Here is a 23,240-nt window from a genome sequence, read left to right as displayed (position 1 = left end):
GAGCTCTCTGTCTGGGACCTGTACCTCCAGCCGGTGTTCTTCTCTTGCTGCAGAATTCATCTTTTACACTTCAGGTCAGCTTTGTAGATGCCATTGCCCTTTCTGTAATTGAACTAGTATATTTTCTCTAGTAGAAATGCTTTTCCTAATTACATTCTACTGATACAGCTGACTTACTTGGCCATATTATGGGAGCTTCTTCTCAGTCTTCTAAAGTCTGTATAAGTACAGAGGACACAGCTGTGACTAAGAGTGCACAACACTGAGCTGTTCAAGTCTAGATCTTCCTCTTCCTCTTCTTCATCCTCTTCTTCCTCCTCATCATCCTCTTCCTCTTCTCCCTCTTCCTCCTCCTCTCCCTCTTCTTCCTCCTCATCCTCTTCTTCTTCTTCCTCCTCCTCTCCCTCTTCTTCCCCCTCTTCATCTTTCTCTTCCCCTTTCTTCCTCCTCCTCTTCCTCTTCTCCCTCTTCTTTCTCCTCTTCCTTATCCTCCTCCTTTTCCTCCTCCTCTTCTTAGCAGAGTCTAACCATGTAGCTCAGACTGGCCTAGAACTCACCTTGTAGACCAGGCTGGCTTAGAATTCACAGAGATTTACCTGCACCTGCCTCCGTCTCCACCTCCGCCTCCGCCTCTGCCTCCGCCTCTGCCTCCCAGGAGTCTGGGTGTACATTCTCAAGTAAACAACCCATGCTAGCTTTACCAAGCCCCATGTGGAAAGATACTATTCAGGAAAGGTGAGGGAAGGAGCACACACTGTAGAAGCCCAGGGACATACTGTACAATCTAAGACAGACAGTTTAACTGCTTACTAAAGGCATGGAAAACCAAGTCAACCAATGCAGCGGCCATGCCGCGGGATTGTTAAGGGATTAGGAATATGGCACCTTTGAACTTAGCAGTTTTTCTTTGTTGCTTTGGCTATACTACTCCTAAAGTCCTGTACAACTTAATTTCTATTTATACGTACTATACACTGATGTCCTAAATGTGTTCTGCAGTCATCGTGACCAGCCAATGCAGAGGACCAAGGGCTGAAGTATCTTCCTGAGAACAGGTAGACAGTAACTACCCCACTCACCATAGTCCTCACAACTGTTCAGCTTGATTGCCCTCCAGAAGCAGGCCCTGAGTGTGCTTCAAACATCCAATGGCCACTCAAAACCTATAACTTACTAACCGGTCCAACATCTGAACCGTGTTTGACAATACAAGACATACAGTCACAGAAAGCCTTTGGAAGCACTGAGTCAAAACAGCACACCATGAAGCCCCATCACACCAACGCTACCCCTCCAGCCACCTGTCCCCGTGAGGTGGGGTGGCACACGCTGAACCCAAGGCTCCTCGCTTGGGAGTCATTTCTGACTTCATCTGTAGTTGGAGTTGATTGGTGACCCCAGGTGACCCGTTCCCCTGTTGGCATTTTTTCTTTCTTCCTACGGTGTGCCAGTTTTTCCATAGTTCCCTAAAATGTTAGCAAAACACTGAACAACTTTGAAACTACTCAGAAGGGTATTTTAGGAAAAAACCAGAGAAGTTTCTGTTCCAGGAACAGACCTCAGCTTTTGGAGACTGTTAAATGACTTGAAGCCAGATTTGGGGCTCAGCCTAATCTGCTCAGAGCCAACAGTATGGGGCTCACTGGCTCAGCAGCTGGGGGTTCCCAACCTACCTTCTCTTATGTGGACACACCTTCTCATAGCAGGGCTTGAGTGAAGGAGGACACCCCCACATCCCTGAAGGGGGGCAGCCTTTCTCACTATGATTCATGGCCAATAATTTGAACCTCTGTAAATTTAATGTTCACCAAGTTTAAAATAATGACAGGATCTGGAAAAACACTTAAACATTCTCCCAGGCAGATGCTGATTTCTTATGTTTAATCCCAGATGAAGAGAACATAGATAAGTGGCACTGTCTTGGTGCGAGCCCACCTTAGAAATAAGGACGTGGGAGCCCTTATTGGAAGGGGATTTGGAGATGAAGATTTAAAAGACTTTAATTTTCAGAAAAAGAAACAAGTTAGGATAAGTGACTCTGCTCAAGCACAGAGTTTCCTCACATTAAAAGCTACAGTATTTGTATCTGTGGCTCAGTTCAGTCTGTTGATCCAAATCTTGATGCTAAATTTTCTATGTAAAAAAAAAAATTATACAAAAAATGTAAAATTAGATTTTTCTAAACTGAACCTTTAACTGTCAATGTGTGTACATGTGTCTTGTAATATCACAAGGCATTAATTCTTGCACATCCACTGGTCCTCTTACTCTCTGCCATCCACAAGCAAGTCTACACAAGCTAGGGCTAGATTACCCATCCATGATAATCCATGAACCAACCAGTCAGCTGCCGCCTCTCACCATGGGGCCTGCTCTTTATGAGGAAGTGAATTCAGGAGGAGTGTGAGGCGGGAAACAGTATTGGCTGTTGTACCATGTTAGCATCATGGTGATCCTTTGGATCATGCTTCACCGGAGGGCAGTCTCGTCTGCAAACCACCTGATCCAGTGAGATAAAAGAAAGGTTTGCAATCTTTGGTGGGTCTCAAAGATCCAGTTCTAAGGAATGGATTGCCAGATAATTAACCCCCTAAGAACAAAGCGGGATTAGACTGGGGTTAGCAAGTTGACTGGCTCCCCACAAACTGCTATTTAAAGAAAAGAGGACAAAAATTCACAAGAACTGTGTCAAAGGATGCTTGCTTGTGGGGATGCTGTACTGTAGCCATACAGGAGAGGCTGAAATGCAAACCCGTGGTCCAGATAAGGAGCCAAACTCAAAGAATAGGTAGCCATTTGTGCAGTGGCCAGTTTGCCAGAACCTACAGTTGCTTTTACTTTTGTGACTATTAAGTCCTGTGACTAGTGTATCCTAGGAGGCTGTTTGTCTCCGTAGACTATGTTGTAAGCATGAGGAGAGAATGGTCTGGAGCAGGCAATGAGGGAGATTGTCTTGCTGGGGAAGGAACTTGTGAGCTGAAAATAACTACCACATGAATGCCCACAAAACTCTACCACACACATGCCCACAAAGCTCTACCACACGCATGCCCACAAAGCTCTACCACACACATGCCCACAAAGCTCTACCACACACATGCCCACAAAGCTCTACCACAGGCATGCCCACAAAGCTGTACCACACACATGCCCACAAAGCTGTACCACACACATACCCACAAAGTTCTACCACACGCATGCCCACAAAGCTCTACCACACACATGCCCACAAAGCTCTACCACACGCATGCCCACAAAGCTCTACCACACGCATGCCCACAAAGCTCTACCACACACATGCCCACAAAGCTCTACCACACGCATGCCCACAAAGCTGTACCACACACATACCCACAAAGTTCTACCACACGCATGCCCACAAAGCTCTACCACACAAATGCCCAAAAAGCTCTACCACACACATGCCCACAAAGCTCTACCACACACATGCCCACAAAGCTTGTCATACTTCCTGCTGGGCTCTAGATTTGGGGCTGAAGTAAAAATTGCTCACCAGAGTGGCACACATCTTCCTAATCATACTGATGGGGGACAAATATCACAAAAAAAGGTGACAGAGCAGCTGTCTCCAGAACCTAGGCCAGCTCAGTAAAAGCCTATAAATCAGGCTGCTAAATTTACAGAGTTTTCTCATTAACTCAAACCTTGTTTGGGGAATCCCTTCTCTTCTTGTTTGAGTCTTTCCAACTCAACATTCATGGTGAACAGAGGAGCTCTAACATTAGCTCAGGCTGCTAACAGTAGACCGGCTTCCATCTGACCTCACGAATGGCCCTTTAAGAGCACTGGCTATTTCTCATCTCAGATTCCCGCTGCTTTAGTTTTCGTGAGCTGCTGCCAAGAATGGGGCCCCTCTTCTCCAGGAGAAGTGGAAACGAATCTATGCAAAACACGGACTTGGCTAACTTGGAGGCCGTCTCTAACCCCTTTGTACACAGTAGAGAGAGGCAACGATCCAAGGGCATCTTGGCAGGTGGAGCTGGTGAGGCACTTCTGGGCAGTGGACAGCCTATGAAGCCATCCCAACACCCCCTGAATGCCAGACCCCACGAAAGTCAGACACTTAGAAAGCAAGGATCACGGAGAGGAGACAGACTGATAGACAGATAGAGAGGGTATGACGGTGAGAGGAGGAAGGGTCAACTGGTCAGAAAAGGGAGGTTGTCACAAAAAGACAGAATGACAGAGGTACAGGTGTACATAAAACAGGAGGGTGAGGAGCCCCAAACCCAGGAGCTCTCCCTGACTCCCTGGGACGCTATGAGCCTTTCCAGTACAGGTTGTGAACTTCAGAAGAATTTATACAGATGTATAATTTAGAAACCAGTAAACTAGACATAATGTTTTTGCTAAGGTTGGGTTTTGGTGCGCTGACCCGTGTTAAGAATACAAACAAGGAATGCAAAGATGCTTGGGTCATGCCAAGGTTGGAGGACGGCCAGGCCTCCCATTGTCCACATATGAACTGAGCCCTCAGCTTCAACTAGTCGGAGCTGCTCAGGGAAGAAGGCAGGTGTGAGCTGAGTGCATCGCTGCCACCTAAGGCAGAGGGAGAAGCAGACCTGTTGATGCCATAGTAGGTGCAAGGGCATCTGAGCTCAGGACCTGTTGGGATGTAGGATCTGGTCCTTCAAAGAGAAGTTAATACAAGCTGGGAAGATGGTTTGGTGGGTAAAGGCACTTGCCATGCGGGCATGAAGAGCAGAGGTCAGACTCACACTGGGGTAAAGGAGAGGCAGGGGAGCTCTCTGGGGCTAACTGCCTAGCCAGTCTAGCCAAATGGGCCAGCTCTGAGAAGAAAAAGCAAAGGTGAAGAATGACAAGAGACAGTGTCTCAACCACTGGCTCCTATGTCTGCACACACACACACACACACACACACACACACACGGAAGGACTTGTAGCAGGAACTGGTATTAGATTTAGGTGACCTTCCTGAGCTTGAGGCTTTCAGTTAACTTTCTCAGTTAATAAAAAACAAGGGAGACCATGAACACGCCTGGAATTTTCTCTTGTTTGTCATAGGTTGACTTGCATTTGTTCATATGTTGCAATGGTAACCCCAGTCCCAAAAAGGCAACCTTATTTGGAAATGGGGCTCTGGTTCTATGGGCAAGCTTGGCCCCAAATCCTGTGTGGCTGGTGTTCTTACAAAAGGGAACATTTGGATACAGACACAGGAGGCCTTTGGTGCTGTCATGGGTTCTCTCTGCAGAGAGGCCTGGTATTACCATCCTGAGTTCATCCTTACAGCCAGGCTACTGTCCCTTCTTATTGCTCTAAGACATCCAAATGTAAATCTTTGGTCACTGTAACCCTGGCAACCTAATCTACTGATGTTCCTAAGAGAAAGCAATCTTTTTGTGGTCACCTGAGGCCACAAGGTTGACTCACCAGACTTCTACTCTTCAGCCCTCCATCTCTTTAGTGAAGAAGCTTAGACTGCAGGCAGCTCTGCACCTGCCTTTACAGGGGCTGCACTCAGCTTGCAGGTGGCACTCTGCCTGCTATGGGGAGCTTCATTCTGTCTTGGCTGATGCTTTGTGTAAATCTGAGAGCAACAGTCACCAATATTAGATTTAGGAAACTTCTTGGTTTTGTTCTTTTAGTTAACTGAATACTTATTTCCATTGGGTCCTTGAAAAACCCTGTCTCCTGCCCATAATACCTTGAAACTTACAAATGTATTACAATGTGTCCAATTGCTAGTAACATGACCCATAAATGTAATACATTTTACTGAAAAGAGACTTACTTTGACTCAGGATTCTGTGGTCAAGGTCCTCAAATGGCAGAGGACAGAAAGGACATTTATTCTTGGGTCTGGTCTTTCTCCAACCAGGGTCCACTCTAACTGTAATCACCTCCTTGAAGCCCACCGGAAACATTGTTCAGATCATATATCCACCCACTTAAACCCCCCAGTGAAGATTACATTTTAATCCATCAGCCACCAAGGCATGGTGTTGCCTACCAAGTTCCACTGCACAGGCCTTGTTCTATCCTCAACATTGAAGACCAGAATAATTCTAGAGAGAAGCAGCTAGACCAGGAAACCTTTGGCTTGTCAGAGAGGGAGCAAGCAGGAAGATAATTAATATACTTCCAGAAGGCACACTTGAAGGTGTTCTGTGGCCATGAGAAACAAATTTTTTATTAGATCAATTTAAATACAAAGCCATCCTGAAGCCCATCCTTGCAAGCTGGTAAGAAAACAATGTTGGAAGAAGTTCTCGGCTCCAGTGGGACTGGGTCCAACCCCACTGAAACCCCAAGAATTGTCAGAGACTATAGTATGCGGTGCCTGGCTTGTCCTGTGTCAAGGCTTTCAATTTAGCAGTTGCTCTTGTAAGAAGAGCTTTTCTCATCCCCTTGGAAGCCTGAATCAGATTGATTTCCTTTCTCAGAGCAGGTGGGGACCCAGAGCATCTGGTCCAAATGCTAAGTTGCCACTGGGAGCCTTTACTGAAGTGAGAGATCGGTCGGTCAGGAACAATATGAAGTAATCAGCACCATCTTGGGTCAGCAGTCGGGGTGTCTGGCTTGTGCTGCCAAGGCCTCGGCATGGCCCCGTGCAGCTGCTCTTAGAATCCAGGCTGGAGAGGGAGGATCCCCTGGGCTTTTGTTTCATGGGTTCTGTTTTAAGAGCTCTGGATCAAATCAGACTCAATTAAGAGGTCTGAACAGCACCACAGAATCATTCTTGGGGAGCGCATCAAGAACGATTCTTGAGCCCCCAAAGAATGACAGTCCTGGAAAACAGCATATGTGGCAAGTGGTAAGAAAACCTGCTTGCCAGTCCCTGAGAGCTACCAGAGGCCCTTCCTTTTGTGTGGAGAGGGATCTTAACTGACAGCTGAAGAGTGCATTGGCCCTCAGCAAGAACCTGAAGTGTTCCAGATCCACCCAGATAGTCTCACTTCACACTCCTTCACTTAATCACACCTCTTACCAGAGGAAGTATATTTACTAGCCAAGGGGATTAAGGAGTGCATATTATCTCTGGGTGGTCCTTATACTTCCAACTACAGGTACTAACAGGTACTTTAGAGAAAAATAAGATACAGTCGTCCCTCCTTAGCCACAGATTTTTTTTTCCTGTGGTTTCAGTTACCTGTGGTCAACCGCAGCCCAAAAAATTCGATATGGAAAGTTCCAGAAAGTTTATAAGTACAATTCTGAGTAGCACAGTGAAATCCCGTGCCATCTTGTTTGTTCCTGCCCGGGACATGAATCTACCCTTTGTCCAGTGTTACCACCGTGCATGCACTACAGGCATGTTACTGATTGTCAGGGTTAATCTTGTCAGCTTCGGGTGGCTTGAGAGACACCTGGGTGGTTATGAGAGCAAACGTCTGGGTGTGTCTGGGAGTTTGTTTCTCTAGAGAGGAAGGGAGGGAGGGAGGAAGACAAGACCTGTCCTGAGTTTAGTCATCATCATGACATGGGCTGGGGCCCCAGATGGAATGAGAGACATCTCTGGAATGTAGGGGTCCCTCTCTGCTCCCTGGCCATTGTGGTGGGAGCTGTTCTTTCTGCACACCTCCCCAGCCATGATAGACTGGGACCTCTGGACCTGTGGCTAAAATGAGTCTTTCCTCCTTTGACTTGTATCTCTCTGGTATTTGATCATAGCAACGTGTGAGCACGCTAGGTAGTCCTTCAATAGGGACTGTCTGGTGCATGTGGTTGAAGGCCAGTGCTATATCACAGGGCAGTGATTTTGTACACACTATATTCTTGAGTTAGCACGGCACTGTGTCTCAAGGCCTGTGTCACTCACCTCCCTTTGACTTAGCACGTTAGTGTCCCACAACATCACACAACGTTTTGAGAGAGACCATCGTCACATAAATTTTATAGTGTATCGTTACAATATAGTATATTATACATTTATCAGTCGTTAATCTCCTGCTGTTTATATTTTTAAATTGCACTCTATGTTAGGTATATAGGCACAAGAAAAAGTGTACCTAGGATTTTGGTACTATGTACAGTTTCACACATCCCACTGAGAGTCCTGGGGTGTGTTTCTTGAGGACAAAGGGGGACCACTGTGAACAGGAAGAGGGTAATGGATCTGGCATTGTTAGAAATAAACCCAGGAACCAACCACTCCAAAGGAAGTGTCTGGACAAGGCAAACTTCACTCTTGATCAAGAAGGTGTGCTTGGGAAGAAAGCACACCGAGATAGGAAGTGCATTTGGTTTGACTAGCTCGGGTGGTGGCTGAACCTTTCCCACTGGCTGGTCAGTCCAATCTCACAATCTTATACATTTGACTACTGTGGGAAGAATTGGTCCACAGGAAAGAGGACTAGGAAGAGAGTTAATCCTCAAAGGGAAAAGGGTCCCTGCACCAGTGTCAAATTCCTAGAATAGAGCTTTTGTGTAAACAAACGTTTTACTGGGTGAGGAGGATTGAACATTTGCATAAAGTCTTACAAGAGGGATAAATACAAAGATTTGAGTTCCTTGTCCTAAACATAAATTTTATAGTATTTGATAGTCAAGGTTCATATTGACATTTCTTACATGTTCGGGTTGTCTCAGAGGACCCTCTGTGAATTCAGACCACACAAAAGTCAGGAGAATGTGGAAGAACTGCCCTTCCGCCATGGCGTTTTCTTCTTTTCCCTTGTCGCTCTTCTGAGAAAAACGAAACACAAATTATAAATCATGTCTGACCTGGCCAAGTCATTAACTTAAGGCTGCAGGTGTTTATAAATGAGCCATATGGCATCAGAATAAGCCCAAGCCTAGCAAGATCCAGGCGGCCCCTCCTGGAATCTTCCTTTGGGATGCTACTGGACTGCAGCTTCCGGCATCGCCTAAAGTCGGCTGTCACTTGGGAGTCTTTCAGCAAATTGGCAGCACGATCGGACGCTCTGAACATGTAATTATCACAGAATGTTCTGCATCCCTCCTGTCTGGTGAGGCCTTCAACAGACCCCCTTCATGCAGTCTGTGCACTCTTTCTGGCCCTAATCTGGTATGTGCTGCTACTGCAGGATGCCACAGGCTGAACAGTTTATAGTGAACAGCTATTGGAGCTTCTGGAGAAGAGAGGGTAGCCAGGTACTTGCCGAGGCCCTGGAGTCTTTTTGCCAATCCAAGCCTATGCTCACTCCTGTCAAGTCCTGATGTCAGAAGACAGATGAGCAGAGGCCACCCTGACCTGTAAAGGAGGAATTTGGTACCCTGGAGGTCTTAGTCAAAAGGGAAATCTTGGCTGTCAAGTCTTCCTTTAACACACGGTCCCTCTTTTGAGTCACAGATCACCTCCAATGCTGATAGGCCTGGTGTGATCCAATACTGGTGGGCCCGGTGGATCAAAGCTCTGCCTTTGCACACCCCATTGGCCTCCACCTTTGAAAAGCAGCACGGGTCACCTACATGCTGGTATTCATGGTATCCGAGTCCCTAGGGGAGCCACCTACCACTGGTTGACACAGAGGCACTTGGGATCCGGGTCTGCAAGGCATTTCATGTCCTCTGTTTCCCCATCTCAGAGCGGCTTGCTGTAATTCAAGGGCTGCCTGACTTTGTCTGCTACCCTTGTTTAACAGGTAGAGAGTGCCATGTGCTGGCCGCAGCAGGACCACCTGCCATCACCTCATTCTTCCAGTTCAGTAAAGCTAGTTTCTTCTGAGACCCCACATACTAGAAAATGACAACACCCGAGTTGTTAAGGGTTTAAAAACACTATCCTATCAGTGGTTCTGTTCTGGTGGCCTCTTTGTCTAGATTGGCTGTTGAGTTTTCGTGGATGACCCAGTCTTACCTCCCTGTTGCTAAACTACCCTCCTGTAGAGCTGTCACTCAGCCTTTCTGGGCGATGCTGGGGCCTGTCCTAGCCTTGGTACCATGCTGACCCTTTGTCTAGAACAAAGGCTGCCTGTGTGCCTTTGTTTCTGTTGTAGCCCCTCCCCCGCACCATGAGGTGGAGACTGCTGCCTCACTGTTCCATTATCCAGCAGAAGAAAATGACTCTCTTGTGTGCTGGGGAAGGAACAAGATAGAAGGTAAATGGACAGAGGTCGCAGCTTTCTCATACCAAGACACAGGATGGGGTTCTTTCCAGTGCTTTAGGGCATCCTGGAAATTGGGAAAAGGGGCCTGTTAGAAGCCCCTATCATAGAGGATCTGTAACAGAGGCACTATCCCCATATTGTATAGGGACTATGTGAAATAACATGGCAAGTTCTTGGCCTGAGGTAACTGCTCAGAGTTTGTTCCCACGGAACTGTTTCCCTCCCCGCCCGGTTCTCTCTGGAAGCTGTCAGGGTCTGGCTTGTTAATTCAGCATCCCTTGCAGATTTGAGAGGTTGCCTGATTGGTTGGAGAGACTCAGAAGCATTCGAACAATAAAAATTGGTCTCCAAGCCTTCCTAATAATAGACTGTGCATATCCTCATGTGCTTTGAAAAAACAGATGGTCAAGCATGCTGTGTTGTTAAGATAACTTTTTTCCTTTTTCTCAAACTTTGGTGGCATTTATATATGTGTGTTTGTATGTGTGGGGTCACAGGTGCATGCAGATATATATATGCATGTGTATTCAGGTTGAAGTTGATGTTGTCTTGCTCAATCGCTTTCTGCTTTATATGTTTTAGTTATTTTATTATTTTTGTTTTATGTGTGTTGGTACTTGCCTAAATATATTTTGTTACATCACATACATACAGTGCCCTCAGAAGCCAGAAGATGGCACTAGATCCCTTGGGACTGGACTCACAGATGGTTGAGAGCCACCATGTGGGTGCTGGGAATTGAACTTGGCTCTTTTGGAAGAGCAGCCAGTGTTCTTAACCATTAAGCCAACTCTCCAACCCCCAAAAGTTCATTTCTTTGGGTTTTGGTTTTATTTGTTTGGTTTGATTTGGTTTGCTTTGCTTTGCTTTGCTTTGCTTTGCTTTGCTTTGCTTTGCTTTGCGTGATTGGGTCTCTCTATGTAGACCTGGTAGTTGTTGAATTCTGTTTGTAGTCCAGACAGGCCTCAAACTCATAAAGACCCATTGCCTCCTGAGTGCTACCACAGCAGACTACTTGATTTTTTGAGGTAGGATCTTTTGCTGAACCTGGAGCTGGCTAGTTCCAACCAGTCTAGTCAGCCGGCTTTCACTAGAAATCCCTTGCCTTTGCTCCCAAGGGCTGAGACTGCAGGTAGCTAACAAGTCTTCCCAGCATCACAGATGTGCACTGGTTATCCGACCTCTGGTCTCTGGGCTTGCATGGCAGGAACTTCATCTCCTGATCCATTTCTTTGTCCCCCTTTGAAAACATATTAGTCATAGTAAGACACACTTAATGCAAACTTGCCATCTTGCCCACTGCGACTTTACAGTGAGGTACATTCCTAGTGTACTACCTCTTCCTGTCCACAGAACTCTCATTCAGCTGAATGTGTATTCATTATGCCCCCATCCCCTAAGTTCCAGATTCAGAGATTACTGAAAAACGACACTGAAGCTAGCATGTGGAACTTTCTAGTCATCCTTCAAATCTGTTAAGAACTGGAACCAAACAATCTGTAGATACCTCCTCAGCAGGCCCAGGACACCCAGCTCCTATTCTGCTTGGTGCATGGCACCCCCTGCTGTTTGAAATGTCATCTTGCTTCCAAGCAGTGTTTTGTGACTTATCAGGAAGCTGGGGTCACAGTAGAAATGACAACAGGGCTCTCAAGAAGAATGAGTTTCTGACCATTTCATCAAACCTCAATCAGAGGGATGATTGTGTCTCCTCACTCTGTAGAAAAAGACAGATCATAAAACGCTTATTTTCACCATGGATACACTTTAAAAGAAAATGGTAGCATTAACTCCTTTACAGATTGTTCATGATATGTGTAATAGCTATGCTTGCCAGCAGGCCAGATGGAGAATATCAGGTACTGTGTCAGCATCTTATCATGTGATTTTTCTATTGATTTAGCATTGAAAACCAAGACCTGTTTACTCTGTGGTGTGTATAATCGGCTGTCCTATTCAGCAGGCTGACGTTTTGCCATTTGATGTTACGTAAGAAGTCCCTACCTCTGCTCACTGTACATTTCAGTCAGTGATCCTTCCTCCTAGGGTTTTCCTCCCTGTGTCCTTCTCTTTCCAGTGGGGTGCTTACCAAAGCCACCTTCTCCCACCGCCCTTTCAGGTGCTCCCTCCTGTGGCTTTTCATGAAATCACCCTTTAAACAGATGGCTCACGCCCGCCCCGCTCCCTGCCATCAGTCACTCCAGCCTTGCTCCCAGCATTCAGACAGTCTGATGTGCAGTCAGTCATGGCGTCTGCTTTCATACTCTGTCGTCATTTGGCATTTCCATACTGGAAGACGACATTGCTTTCTCCTTCTCAGCTGAGATGTGCACACAAGACACTAGCTGTAGAAGTAGCTAGTAGCTACTTAGTAGCTGAAAAGGCTTCCTTTTGATGTCTGCCCCCTCCCAAACATGACTTCTCATGTCCCTGATAAAATATACATGAAGACCCACTTTTTTTTTTTCTGCAAAGACATAGACATGGGCATGTTTTATTTAAAGCTGTGTCTTACAGGTGGGGGTGGGATTGACATGGGGATATCAGGGTGTCTTTGAACTTGAGGGAGCATCTCTTAGTGTTTGCTGTATGTAGTTTGAGGTGAGAGTCCAGGAAGCTCAGTCCTTGTCTTGTGCATTTGAACAATGAAGTTCACAGACCACATGGGGCGATTTTAGGAAGAAGTAGTTTATAGAGCTTAAGAGAGGGAGGTGGCAGAGCTAGGCAGGAGAACCCTGGGAGTGAAGGAGCACCAGCCACACTGCTGTGGATAGCTGGGTGGAGGTGGGAAGAGCTGGTCAGTACAGGTCCTCAGCCTCAGTCCTGACCTTAGCGTGCTTTCCTGGAAAGAGTACTCCTTTAGGGAAAAGAGATAAGGAAATAACAGCCCCCTTACTGCCTTCTCAAACCTCATGGCCATGACAGAACCAAAGACTTTCAGTGTAGACATTCCTTTCCTGGCATGTCTAGCCTCCAGCAAGGGGGCTAAGATAGCAACTGGTTGCTTTTATTTACGATCTTTCTATCTTTAACTGCCTAGCTAAATTCTACCACCCATTCTCATCAGTATTCTTTGTGGAAACTACAGATAAATATCAACAAGGAAATGAAATCAATCCTAATGTCACAGGTATCTAGACGAGGCCACTATGGATGTTAGTTGGATCCTCAGGAAGCCATAGGAACCACAGCCGCACACACTGACCAATCAAGGGTATCGAGCTGCACAGAGGTCCTTGGCTACACGTTCACATCGATTTCCTTTCTCAGTTAAACCTTATGACAGTGTGGACCAGTCCCAACTCTGTACACAGGTACCTCTGAGGAGGGTGGTGCTCACAGCAGTCCAGTAAGGGGCAAGATCATCTAGAAGATGAGGCATTCTTGCCCAGAAGCAAACTATGAAGAATGAGTGGTAGGAATTCGCCCCAGGCAGGCAGGACTCTGTGAGTTACAGGAAACACCTGATCTGTGTATGTAAGCACCATCCTCCCAGTGGGAGATTTCAACCCCCCTTCACATCTGTTCTTTCTGGTAAATGCTCTAGATAACAGTGATGCCTTAGGCCAAGTTTGTTGTTTGTTTCCAAGACAGGGTTTCTCTGTGTAGCTTTGGGTATCCTGGAACTTGCTCTGTAGAGCAGGCTGTTCTTGAACTCGCAGAGATTCACCTGCCTCTGCCTCCTGAGTGCTACAACTAAAAGTGTGTGCCACCATGTCCAGCTGGGCCAGGTATTTGACTCCAGGACAGCTGCGTGCATTTTACTTTTTTCTAACTTCACAAGATCAGAATCTCTCCTTCACTGCTAATTGTAATTATTGGGCCATGGAGAAAACCTTGTGAATTCCTCAAAAGTAGAACCACTGGCTTAGGGAAATTCAGAAGCCATATTACTAAGCAATACTGTCTGTAGAGCAGAGCCCTGAGGACACACAACAAGGGATGCACCTCTCTTATCCTGGTGTAGCTTTATGTGTTCTCTGAATTGACATGCTAAGGGAACAGCTGGCCTCTTAAACCCCAGTAGCCAGACTTCCCCATTGTTGACCTGGATCACTTGGCCCAGTGATGATGTTTGGCAGCTCTCCCCCTCTCTGTGTGCAGTGACATGATTTGTCCTAGGTCAGCCCACAGGAATGGGCTGGAAGGAACTCTTAAGAGGCTGTCTAGGGTTCCACACAGGTTAGTCCCCCTTCCCCTTGTTAGGTTCTATCAGCATAGGCTTTAGATGCCCATTTTATGCTTGGGGTCATATCAAAACTATTTTATTGTGTTGTTCATATTCCTATCTTGGCTATCGGGGACTCCAGTGGCTCTGGTGTCTCTTTGACATATCCTATTGTTTTGAGTTCTGGGCACTTGCTTACTTCCTAGCACTACAGATCTTCCAGGATAATGAGAGTCTTATTCCCAGCTCTAGTTATAGACTGAGTTATTTCTCTAAGGGGCTTTGGGTCCTTTGGTTAGATAATGAATAGACAACCCAAGGCTGGGCACAAGTTGGGCTATTCCATTTTGAAAGCTCCTTCCTAATGAGATGATATTGACAGCAAACTCTGCAGAAGAGAACCCAACCCTGCAGCTACTCCAGGGCACACACAAATCATGTCTGTTGTCAGTAGTTCATTGGTTTTCGGACTGGTTTGGAAAAGTCAATGTCACTGGCCTCTGCAAATATTTGATGAACACAGTGTGTCATGGTCAGCCAGGAGGGCATGTTCTGAGTTACAACTGCACTAGCTGAACTCAGTAGAATGACATTTCCTAAAATGCCCCTTGTTGAGTGGGCACCTCTTCTTGTTTTCTGAAACACTGGGTCTAAGTATCGTGCTGGAGCAAGGTATCTGCCCTGAGGGTTGGTGTCCTAGCTTTTAGCTGACACTCTTTGCTTCCGAGTTGTTCACATGTCCTCCCCTTTTGGAAAGTGTGGCAAATATTCATTCCCTTGTGGAAGACTGGTTGAAAAGCAACATGCCATTTGCTTACTAGAGGCCTGAAGTTTCTGGCTTCAGAGACTTGAGAGAGGGACAAAGAGGCTCCCCAAATATGGGGCTCCTGCTCTTGGATGGCCTTCTACGAGCTGGAGTAATGGCTTTGAACTTCAGTGTTCCTAAAAGACAAAGAGCTAGACCCTGCATGTACACGTATGGTTGACAACCTAGGGCCATGCTCCCTATCTGCCCCCTATTAACTGCCCTTCCCTAGAGAGATCACCTCTTACAAGACAACCAAGGCTTCAAGGCAAGCATCTTCCGTGTGGGAAGACCAGAGGGAGGAATTACCCGACTCATTTGCTGCACAAGCACGTTTCTACATACATGCATCTGACATGCAGTTACACACTCCTTTTCTTTGGTGTGTTGTGATTTAAAAGCCACTTTACAATAATTTTGCAAAGCCCAGAGAGCTTGCAACTTGTATTTGAGGCATCGTATCATGTTCAGATCATCGCTGGCTGGGGAAAAAAAAAAAAAAAAAAAAACCCAACACAGTAATGATTCTCTGGGAAGTCAGTTTTGTGTAGAACATGGCCCCTGTGACACATTCTACCCACTAAGGAAACACAAAGTCTCATCTAGGAAAGATCCAATGCACAGATCCATGGCAGACTGGAGGGGTGGTTTATAGCTTTGCAGCTGTGGGAACTACATAGGGCCTGACATAAAGCAGCACTGAAAGAGGGATCTTTAATCTGATGCTGGGATGTGGTATAGGCAGGGGGATAAACTTCTCCAGCACCATAGCCAGTGCTGTTTAGCAGTTATTAGAAATTGCTGTCGTGTCTGGGTTGTAGACACAAGTGATACCACACTATTTGAAACCAGCAATGGGAAAAGGTGGCAGGACACTTGTCCATGTTAGTCAGGTAATAAAGTTCCCAAGCTCCAAGTTGCTAGATCTGAGGAGTCAGAATGGTTTGAATCCCTATGGCCAACAGTGTGACCAGTGGGTGGCACCTGCTGCTACAGGCCAGGTGAATGTGCTCCCAGATGCTGATGAACCACGGGGAAAGCCTATTGAATGTAGAAAGTAAATGTCTGATCTGCTAAGGTTTGTTGTTTTGGTGTTTCACTGTGGCCAGGCTAATTCCATGAAACTTAAATTACCCAAGTGCAAATGATGCTATAATATTTCGGTACTCTGTTTCAACATGACTGCAACTCATTCCCCAATATATTCAGTTTTATTTTAGACAAGACTTGCTTGTATTTTAGGAAAAGGAGATAAATATTTGATGGAACTGACATGTTGTGAACGCCACCCCCCAAAGTTATATCATTACGTTTTTAAATTAAGGTTTTTAAAATCAGCACAAAGTTTAAAGTTGGTTCTATTAAGATTGTTCCCAATTAACACGTCTCAGCCCACTGCCCCGCCCATTCCCTTTGCAGCCCTGTCCCCTCTTCCAGAGGCATGCCACCCACCCCCCAACCCAACCCCAGTTCTCCTTTGGCTGGATCTGTAACTGGTGAACTATCATCCCATGAGAAATTCTTTTGATGAGTTATAATAGCCAAGTCCTGATACTTTAATCAGTCATTAAATGTCATACCATTTCCCTGCCTTAAACAATAATTACTCATTTTTCTTAGCTTTCCGAGTTCTTAACCCTTGTTTACTTCCATGCTGTGTATTTGTGTAACTCTCTGTAATGCATTCTGACTCAGCAGGTGTCTTCTGTCTCACCTGCACTAGAACTTGCTGGCCTGTGCACCTCACACATCCTACCTGGGGTTATTGCCCTGTGCCTCTTTCTCTGAAGTTCCCCTGACAATTTCCCCCATGTTCCTGTCAAAGTGGTTTTCTCTTTCTTTCCCTGGCTATCTTGATTTGGCAGGTCACGTCCTAATTAACATTCTGGAAGTGTGCATGGAGGGTATGATGGTTAATATTGTCAACTTGGCATAATCTAGAATCTGTGGAAAGGGAAAGAAACCTCTGCATTTGCCCGTGGGGGATTTTCTACATTGTTAGTTGAGGTGAGATGAGCCACCCTAAATGTGTTACCATTCTGCGGGCTGAGGGATCCCTGACTGAATTACAAAGGAGACAGCAAGCTGACATGAGCATTCATCTGTGCCTCCTGACTGGATGCGATGCCATCCCCACAGTGATGGTCTGTGCCTTCACACTGAACTAAAACATGCCCACCCTCAAGTCAGCTTTGTCAGGGATTTTGTTGGAGCTAAGACAAGTAACCAATGCAGAAGGCAACTGTCTTGAGGACTCGAGTAGCGAGAAGGTCTTTCTTTTAAATATCACTCAGTGCCAGTTTGGTGGAGAAATCAACTTCCCCGAAACCTGTTCTTGGAGGTCTTTGGCCAGCTCTTCCCCTAGCACTATTGATGTGTCCTCCTGGGTCTCTTCTCCTCCACCGTCATCCTAAAGGTAGCCTTTCAGTCTTGAAATTCTTCTTTCAGCTCTGAAAGTTCACTGTTCCCTCCTTTTGGAACTGTTGGTATCAGAATATTAGATTTGATATAAAAAAAAAAATCTAGTCTCACTTTCCTACTTTTGTCAGCTGTCTTGTGGCTGACTTCAGACCCCATGTCAGCTAATGCCTTTGTCAGGTCTATGTTCATCCTCCTGATCCTTGGGTCTTGTTCCATGAATGTCTCTAGAACATTTCTATCCTGTTCTTGATCCATGAATACAGTTTCTTCACCCATCTGAGAATGTCAGCATGACAGAATGAGGTTATTTTTTTTCTTCTTCTTCTTTCTACATTGTCTTAAATTTCTTTAGTTTTGACCTTGAGGCTGTTGTGGAAGTCTAGGGATCGTGTGTTCGTGTTTATAAGTAGGGTACCAGCAGCTGTGAACGTTAACACAGGGCTGATATGTCACTTGTATGACTCTCACTGGTTAGAAGGCCTCTTTGGGAGCCTGAAACCTTCAGGAATTCCAGATACTTCTTTGGCCAATGAAGCTTCTCTGGGCTCTAGCCTCTGGGACTCACCTGGTTTCCTGTGTTTTGAGAGCTGAGGAAAGAGGATATACAACATGTCCCCCTGCCTAGAGTCCCCAGAATTCTGCCCTCAGCCTTGCCAGGCACCAGTTTTCCTTATGCAGAGGTTAAGGGACACAATCCCAAGATGTCAAGGGCACAGCGTATGACCTGCTTACAGGCAGATTTTAGCCAACCCCCATGAGCTGTGCTTCCCCACTTCCTGATCTGGGGGAAAGGAAGTGGAAGTGAGTTCTGCATTTCTGTCAGATTAAGGTTTCAGTTTCTAGAGTCTGCTAAACATTCATACTTACCCGTCTGCTTTGCCCAAGTTCCAGGTTCTGTGGCTGTTGTTTCTTCCCTTGCCCTCCTAACACTAAAAATTAGACTGTAGATGACCCTACATGTCAGGTAGTGAATACCATCCAGATGCTTTCAGTCTGGTATTTTGCCAATCTGTAAAGGCTGTATCAATAGACATACTGCCCAGAACTGAGCGAGCCATGGAAGACCCTGGCTAAGCCTCAGTGAAAGCAAGGTGGTCTCCCTTCTTAGTCCAGTTACCCATTCCGATGCCCCCTACAGTGGATTGCCACACTGGCTGTTCCTATGGAGCAAGTGCAGCACATGGGCCATTGCCACCCGCAGTCCCCACCTGACACTGGCAAATCAGAGTAAGGTAGGGATGTGTAGCTGCAAACCTGGGGTGCCAGTGATACCCAATGAGCCTGTTTACCATCCTCCAGAACATAGAGGGACCGTGTCATGTCTTTTATACCCTTTCTTTACAACCTGGTTCACTGTTGTCCTGTCTACCCTGCAGCTCTGTTTTGTCATGTTCTGGACCCCCAACGTCTCTGAGAAGATTCTGATAGACATCATTGGAGTTGACTTTGCCTTTGCAGAACTCTGTGTCATTCCTTTGCGAATCTTCTCCTTCTTCCCAGTGCCAGGTAAGGAGCAGTGTGCACGGCCATTGTGCAGCAGCGACATACCAGATGAGCAATGGCACCATGACATCAGCGAGAAAGAGAAATGCCTAAGGGTGAGGTGGTCAAGGTTGACTCAAGAAGGCACAGTGGGAAATGGGGACAAGGTCATTCTCATTTCTCCACGGCTCCCTCAGACAACAGAAGCATGATGGTGTCTGGTCCCAGCTTTGGGGTTCACCCAGCTCTTTCTCAAAAGCTTTCCCTCTAGAGGAAGGTGGTCAGAGCGAGACTGGAAAAGTAGCAGGTCCAGGCCAGGTCATCGTGAGAACAGCCAGGCCCACCAGAATGGTACCTGCCTGCAGCTGACCACCTACACACGGGTCTGGGGAGGCAGGGAGCCAGGTAGGATTGGGACCTGACCCCAGGTAGCCTCCAAAGTAGGGATCAGCAACCACAGGAAGACAAGTGACCAGCCCTGGGTCACAGCAGCTAGGCTGCCCTGGGCCAGCAGCAGAGGGGGATGAAGCAGGGTGGAAGCAGGCCACAGAGCTGACACGCCCTTCTCTCCTCACAGTGACCGTGAGAGCTCATCTTACTGGATGGTTGATGACACTTAAGAAAACCTTTGTCCTGGCCCCCAGCTCCGTGCTGCGTATCATCGTCCTCATCACCAGCCTGGTGGTCCTGCCTTACCTGGGGTATGTGCTCCCAGCACTTGGCATGCATACGGGCGCGCGCACACGGCTTAGGGTCCTTTGCCAGTAAAATATCTTATGTAGAGGATTAAAATCTGCATAACCAAGTGAAATCCCCAAGCTATTAGACTGGCAATTGAGAAGGGTGCTTGTCTGCCCACACCAGTGAGTCTTTGACAGCCACACTAGCCTGGAAACAGGTGACCTCAGGGTTCCATTCTTGTGGTGAGGAAGAAAGGCACAGGTCTACCTCAAAGGTAGGTGCTCATCAGATACTGTCCCGAGGCCGATGGAGGGCACTGCTGCCCCATCCCTCACTGGTCTGCAGTATTCTTGGGATTAAGCAATATCAGCATAATTATGTCAGACTTGGTTCTAAGAGACAAAATATGTCTGTGTTCTCCTTTGCAGGGTGCATGGAGCCACACTAGGTGTGGGCTCCCTTCTAGCAGGGTTTGTGGGAGAATCTACCATGGTTGCCCTCGCAGCATGCTATGTCTATCGAAAACAGGTGAGAAGCAATGGTAACAGCTTTGGGGACAATCGGGACCTCTCTCTGCCTTCACAAATAACTCCCCTCACCAGCTCGGCCACCCCATCCCTTCCACACCATGCACACTCCATTCCAGGCTCTCTCCCTGAAAGCACAGAGCTAGTCTGTCCTGAACGCAAGGCTTTTCAAATTGCGTGACAACTATTTTTTTCCTCTCCATGATTTATGAGTTCTCTGGGATCAGAAACCCTGTATTATTCACTTAGATGAGATGACAGGGATCCAGAGCAAAACCTGGATGTGTATACTTTTGGGCTGTGTGGTACAAAGAAACCAACAAAACTGCTAAGAGACCAGGGGTAAAGGGACTGGTGAGTGACCCTGCTCATGTGCCCCATGGCCATGGGGGTCAGGAGAAAAGGGTGACAATGTTGAAGACCGTAAGCAAAGGGCAGAGGCTATAAAAGGAAACTAGAAAACTAGTTAAGACGGGGTAACATTCAGTGCAGGGTTTGCACTGGAGACTGACCCAGTGATCGGGACACTAGTGGGAGAAGGGACAGCACAGCCCACTGGCCGAGTGCATACCGAAGAGAGTGGGCAGGTAAGATGGAAGCCTCCACTAACCGTGGGGAGCAGTCATGGGAACTCTGTGCTTGCTTATGTTTGGGTCAATTAAAGTCAAAGCCAGGCTGTCCCTGAGAAAGGGCCATGAGGAAGGCAGAAGCCGGAGGCCATGGGGAAGCCTACACAGCTGGGGAGAGCAGTGTTAACGCCCTGCCACATAGATAACAGCTCCCTGCAGCGGGCAGTACAGCCCAGCCTTCCTGCAGGCCCCTCAGCCTCGCTGGCAAGTTCCAGAGGAGACAGATTTGGACCCATCTGAGGTCTTGTAAACAGGACTCAAGGAAAGCGAGGGAGGACGTGACTGTAACTGCTAAGCATTACAATTGAGCCAATCCGAGAGGGTGAGAGGACTCAGAAGGCTGAGCCACGGGAGAAGCACGGACAGAGCAGTGGTGGGAATCAGGTCCTGAAAGGAAAGTGCTGGAAGAGGCCGCAGAGTGGAGAGCATAAGGTCTGCATGGACCTGGGGGTGACTGAGCACTGGCTGATGGCTGAGCAGCCATTTCCTGCAGGGGGCAGCAGCATGGCAATTAGGCCACCAGGATATGCAATCAACAGGACCGAGTGAAGCCAGAGCTGTCACAGGGGACAGCCATTAACGACAGGTGGAAGGACTGCTCTCGAGAATAAGATTCAAAGCTTGTAGCCTGGGGTGGGGGAGCACCAGGGGGATGGGAGGGGCAAAGCCTCCCTTTGAAAGGGTTGTAGGGAGCTGGTATGTTCCAGAAGCGTGCGAGCAACGATGTGAGGGACACAGTCCCCACAGTATCTAGTACACAACAGGCATGTGAGCAGCCACAGTGAAAGGCATACATGAGCTAGATTACGCCTGAACCATAAAGGGGACTCGCGGTTACAGGAGTACTGTGGGTGTCCTGTCCATATCCCCACTCTGATGTGTCATCTTTTATCTAGAAAAAGAAGATGGAGAATGACTCAGCCACCGAGGGGGAAGACTCGGCCATGACCGACATGCCTCCAACAGAGGAGGTGACAGACATCGTAGAGATGAGAGAGGAGAATGAGTAGGCACAGGCCGCCAGGGGCACTGCAGGGACAGTCAGGACAACAGTCGTCTCTTTCCTCCTCCTCCCACCAAGTTGTTTTTTGTTGTTTAATTTTTACTCTTGGTTATGAAAGAGGCCTTGATTTAGAGGTTTCGTGTAAATTCTCTAGCATACTGGGTATGCTCACCGATGCAGGGACCTGAAGAAAGGTCTTTACTGTCGCTTTGTAACTCGGAACCGCTGTCTTCATGCCCCTGCTTCATAAAACCCAAAAGATAGAGCTGCCTCTTGGTCGATGTTTCTACTCCCTTGGACAATCTCCACTTTGGAACCAAAGGACTTGGGCCAGACTCTTTTCTGTTCATGTTTGCCTCCTAAGAATCAACAGGTTGAAGCTCAGCCTCTTTTGACTTGCTCCCCAGGACTGTGGCTCTGGAGTCATGAACTATCTGCCGCACACACAGGTGGGCCCCAGGCTGCAGCCCTCCGTCTCCCTGCTCCCAGAGGAAGAGCTGGTGGCCCTCCTTGGCCACCATAATGGGAATTTAATCTCCTGTAGAAAGTGGATCAGTCACAAACCGACTTGATCGTCAGCATCTCATTGTTTCCCTGAGTTGCCGCACCCCAGTGTATATACATGAGCTGACTTTCAGAGTTGTCACGGAAGTGCAGCTCCAATGTCAGCATCCTTCCGCATGAGTTCCCCTGAAGGCTTGCGTTTCCTCGCCTTCCCTGAAGATGGCACTAGAGCGAGAAGTGGGGCGTTCTAATTGTCCATTTCTCTAACTGTCCATTCTGTTTTTACAGTGAGCAGAGCTTTAAGTCGTAATCTAGCATTCTAATGCCAGGTTCTTGTCTCGTAACTTCCGATGTAGATGCATTACCTGTTTCCTCGGGACAGGTAACTGAGTGTACTACGGTACTCCCCTCCACACCAGAAAGCAAGACATTTTATAAACAAGTATCAAGGTCACTATGTGATACCCCAGAAAAAATGCATTGGAAATCCACTTAGTGCAGTATATTTTTCTAAGTTTTGGAAAGCGGGTTTTTTTCCTTTAAAAAAAAAATTATGGATACAGTTCACTAAATTCCTGACTTAGTCAAAGTAACTAGACTGAAAGAACCTAAACAAAACAAATATTTTAAAGATATAAATATATGCTGTATATGTTATGTAATTTATTTTAGGCTATAATACATTTCCTATTTTCGCATTTTCAATAAAATGTCTCTAATACAATTCAGTGATTGCCTGCGTGCTCCACATACCTACAGCTTCCTCGTGTGTACCAGTGACTGCTGTATGTTACGGCCATTTTACACGCCCCACAAACCTACAGCTTCCTCGTGTTGTACCAGTGACCAGTATATGTTACAGCCTTTTACACGTCCTTTGTGTATGAGTGTAAGGGTCTACAGATGCCAAGAAAATCAGTTTTCATGATGGGCAACCTCGGGAGAGACTGGATCCCCTAGTGCAG

The 23,240-nt window shown here is 46.9% G+C and overlaps 1 protein-coding gene across 1 annotated transcript in view; it reads left to right on the top strand.

Moving 5' to 3' along the window:
- Ankh (ANKH inorganic pyrophosphate transport regulator) overlaps positions 1-22,999 on the top strand; it is a 126,649-nt gene extending 103,650 nt beyond the window's left edge. Inside the window, exons 9-12 of the mRNA XM_034523490.1 lie at positions 18,826-18,955; positions 19,509-19,632; positions 20,041-20,140; positions 21,665-22,999. Coding sequence (XP_034379381.1) covers positions 18,826-18,955; positions 19,509-19,632; positions 20,041-20,140; positions 21,665-21,778 — 468 coding nt within the window. The 3' untranslated portion in view covers positions 21,779-22,999. The remainder of the gene's footprint in view (positions 1-18,825; positions 18,956-19,508; positions 19,633-20,040; positions 20,141-21,664) is intronic.
- The last annotated feature ends 241 nt before the right edge of the window (positions 23,000-23,240 follow it).

Source organism: Arvicanthis niloticus, chromosome 19 (genome assembly GCF_011762505.2).
Source record: "Arvicanthis niloticus isolate mArvNil1 chromosome 19, mArvNil1.pat.X, whole genome shotgun sequence".
Lineage (NCBI taxonomy): Eukaryota > Metazoa > Chordata > Mammalia > Rodentia > Muridae > Arvicanthis > Arvicanthis niloticus.
This window is presented reverse-complemented; position numbering and strand designations above follow the sequence as displayed.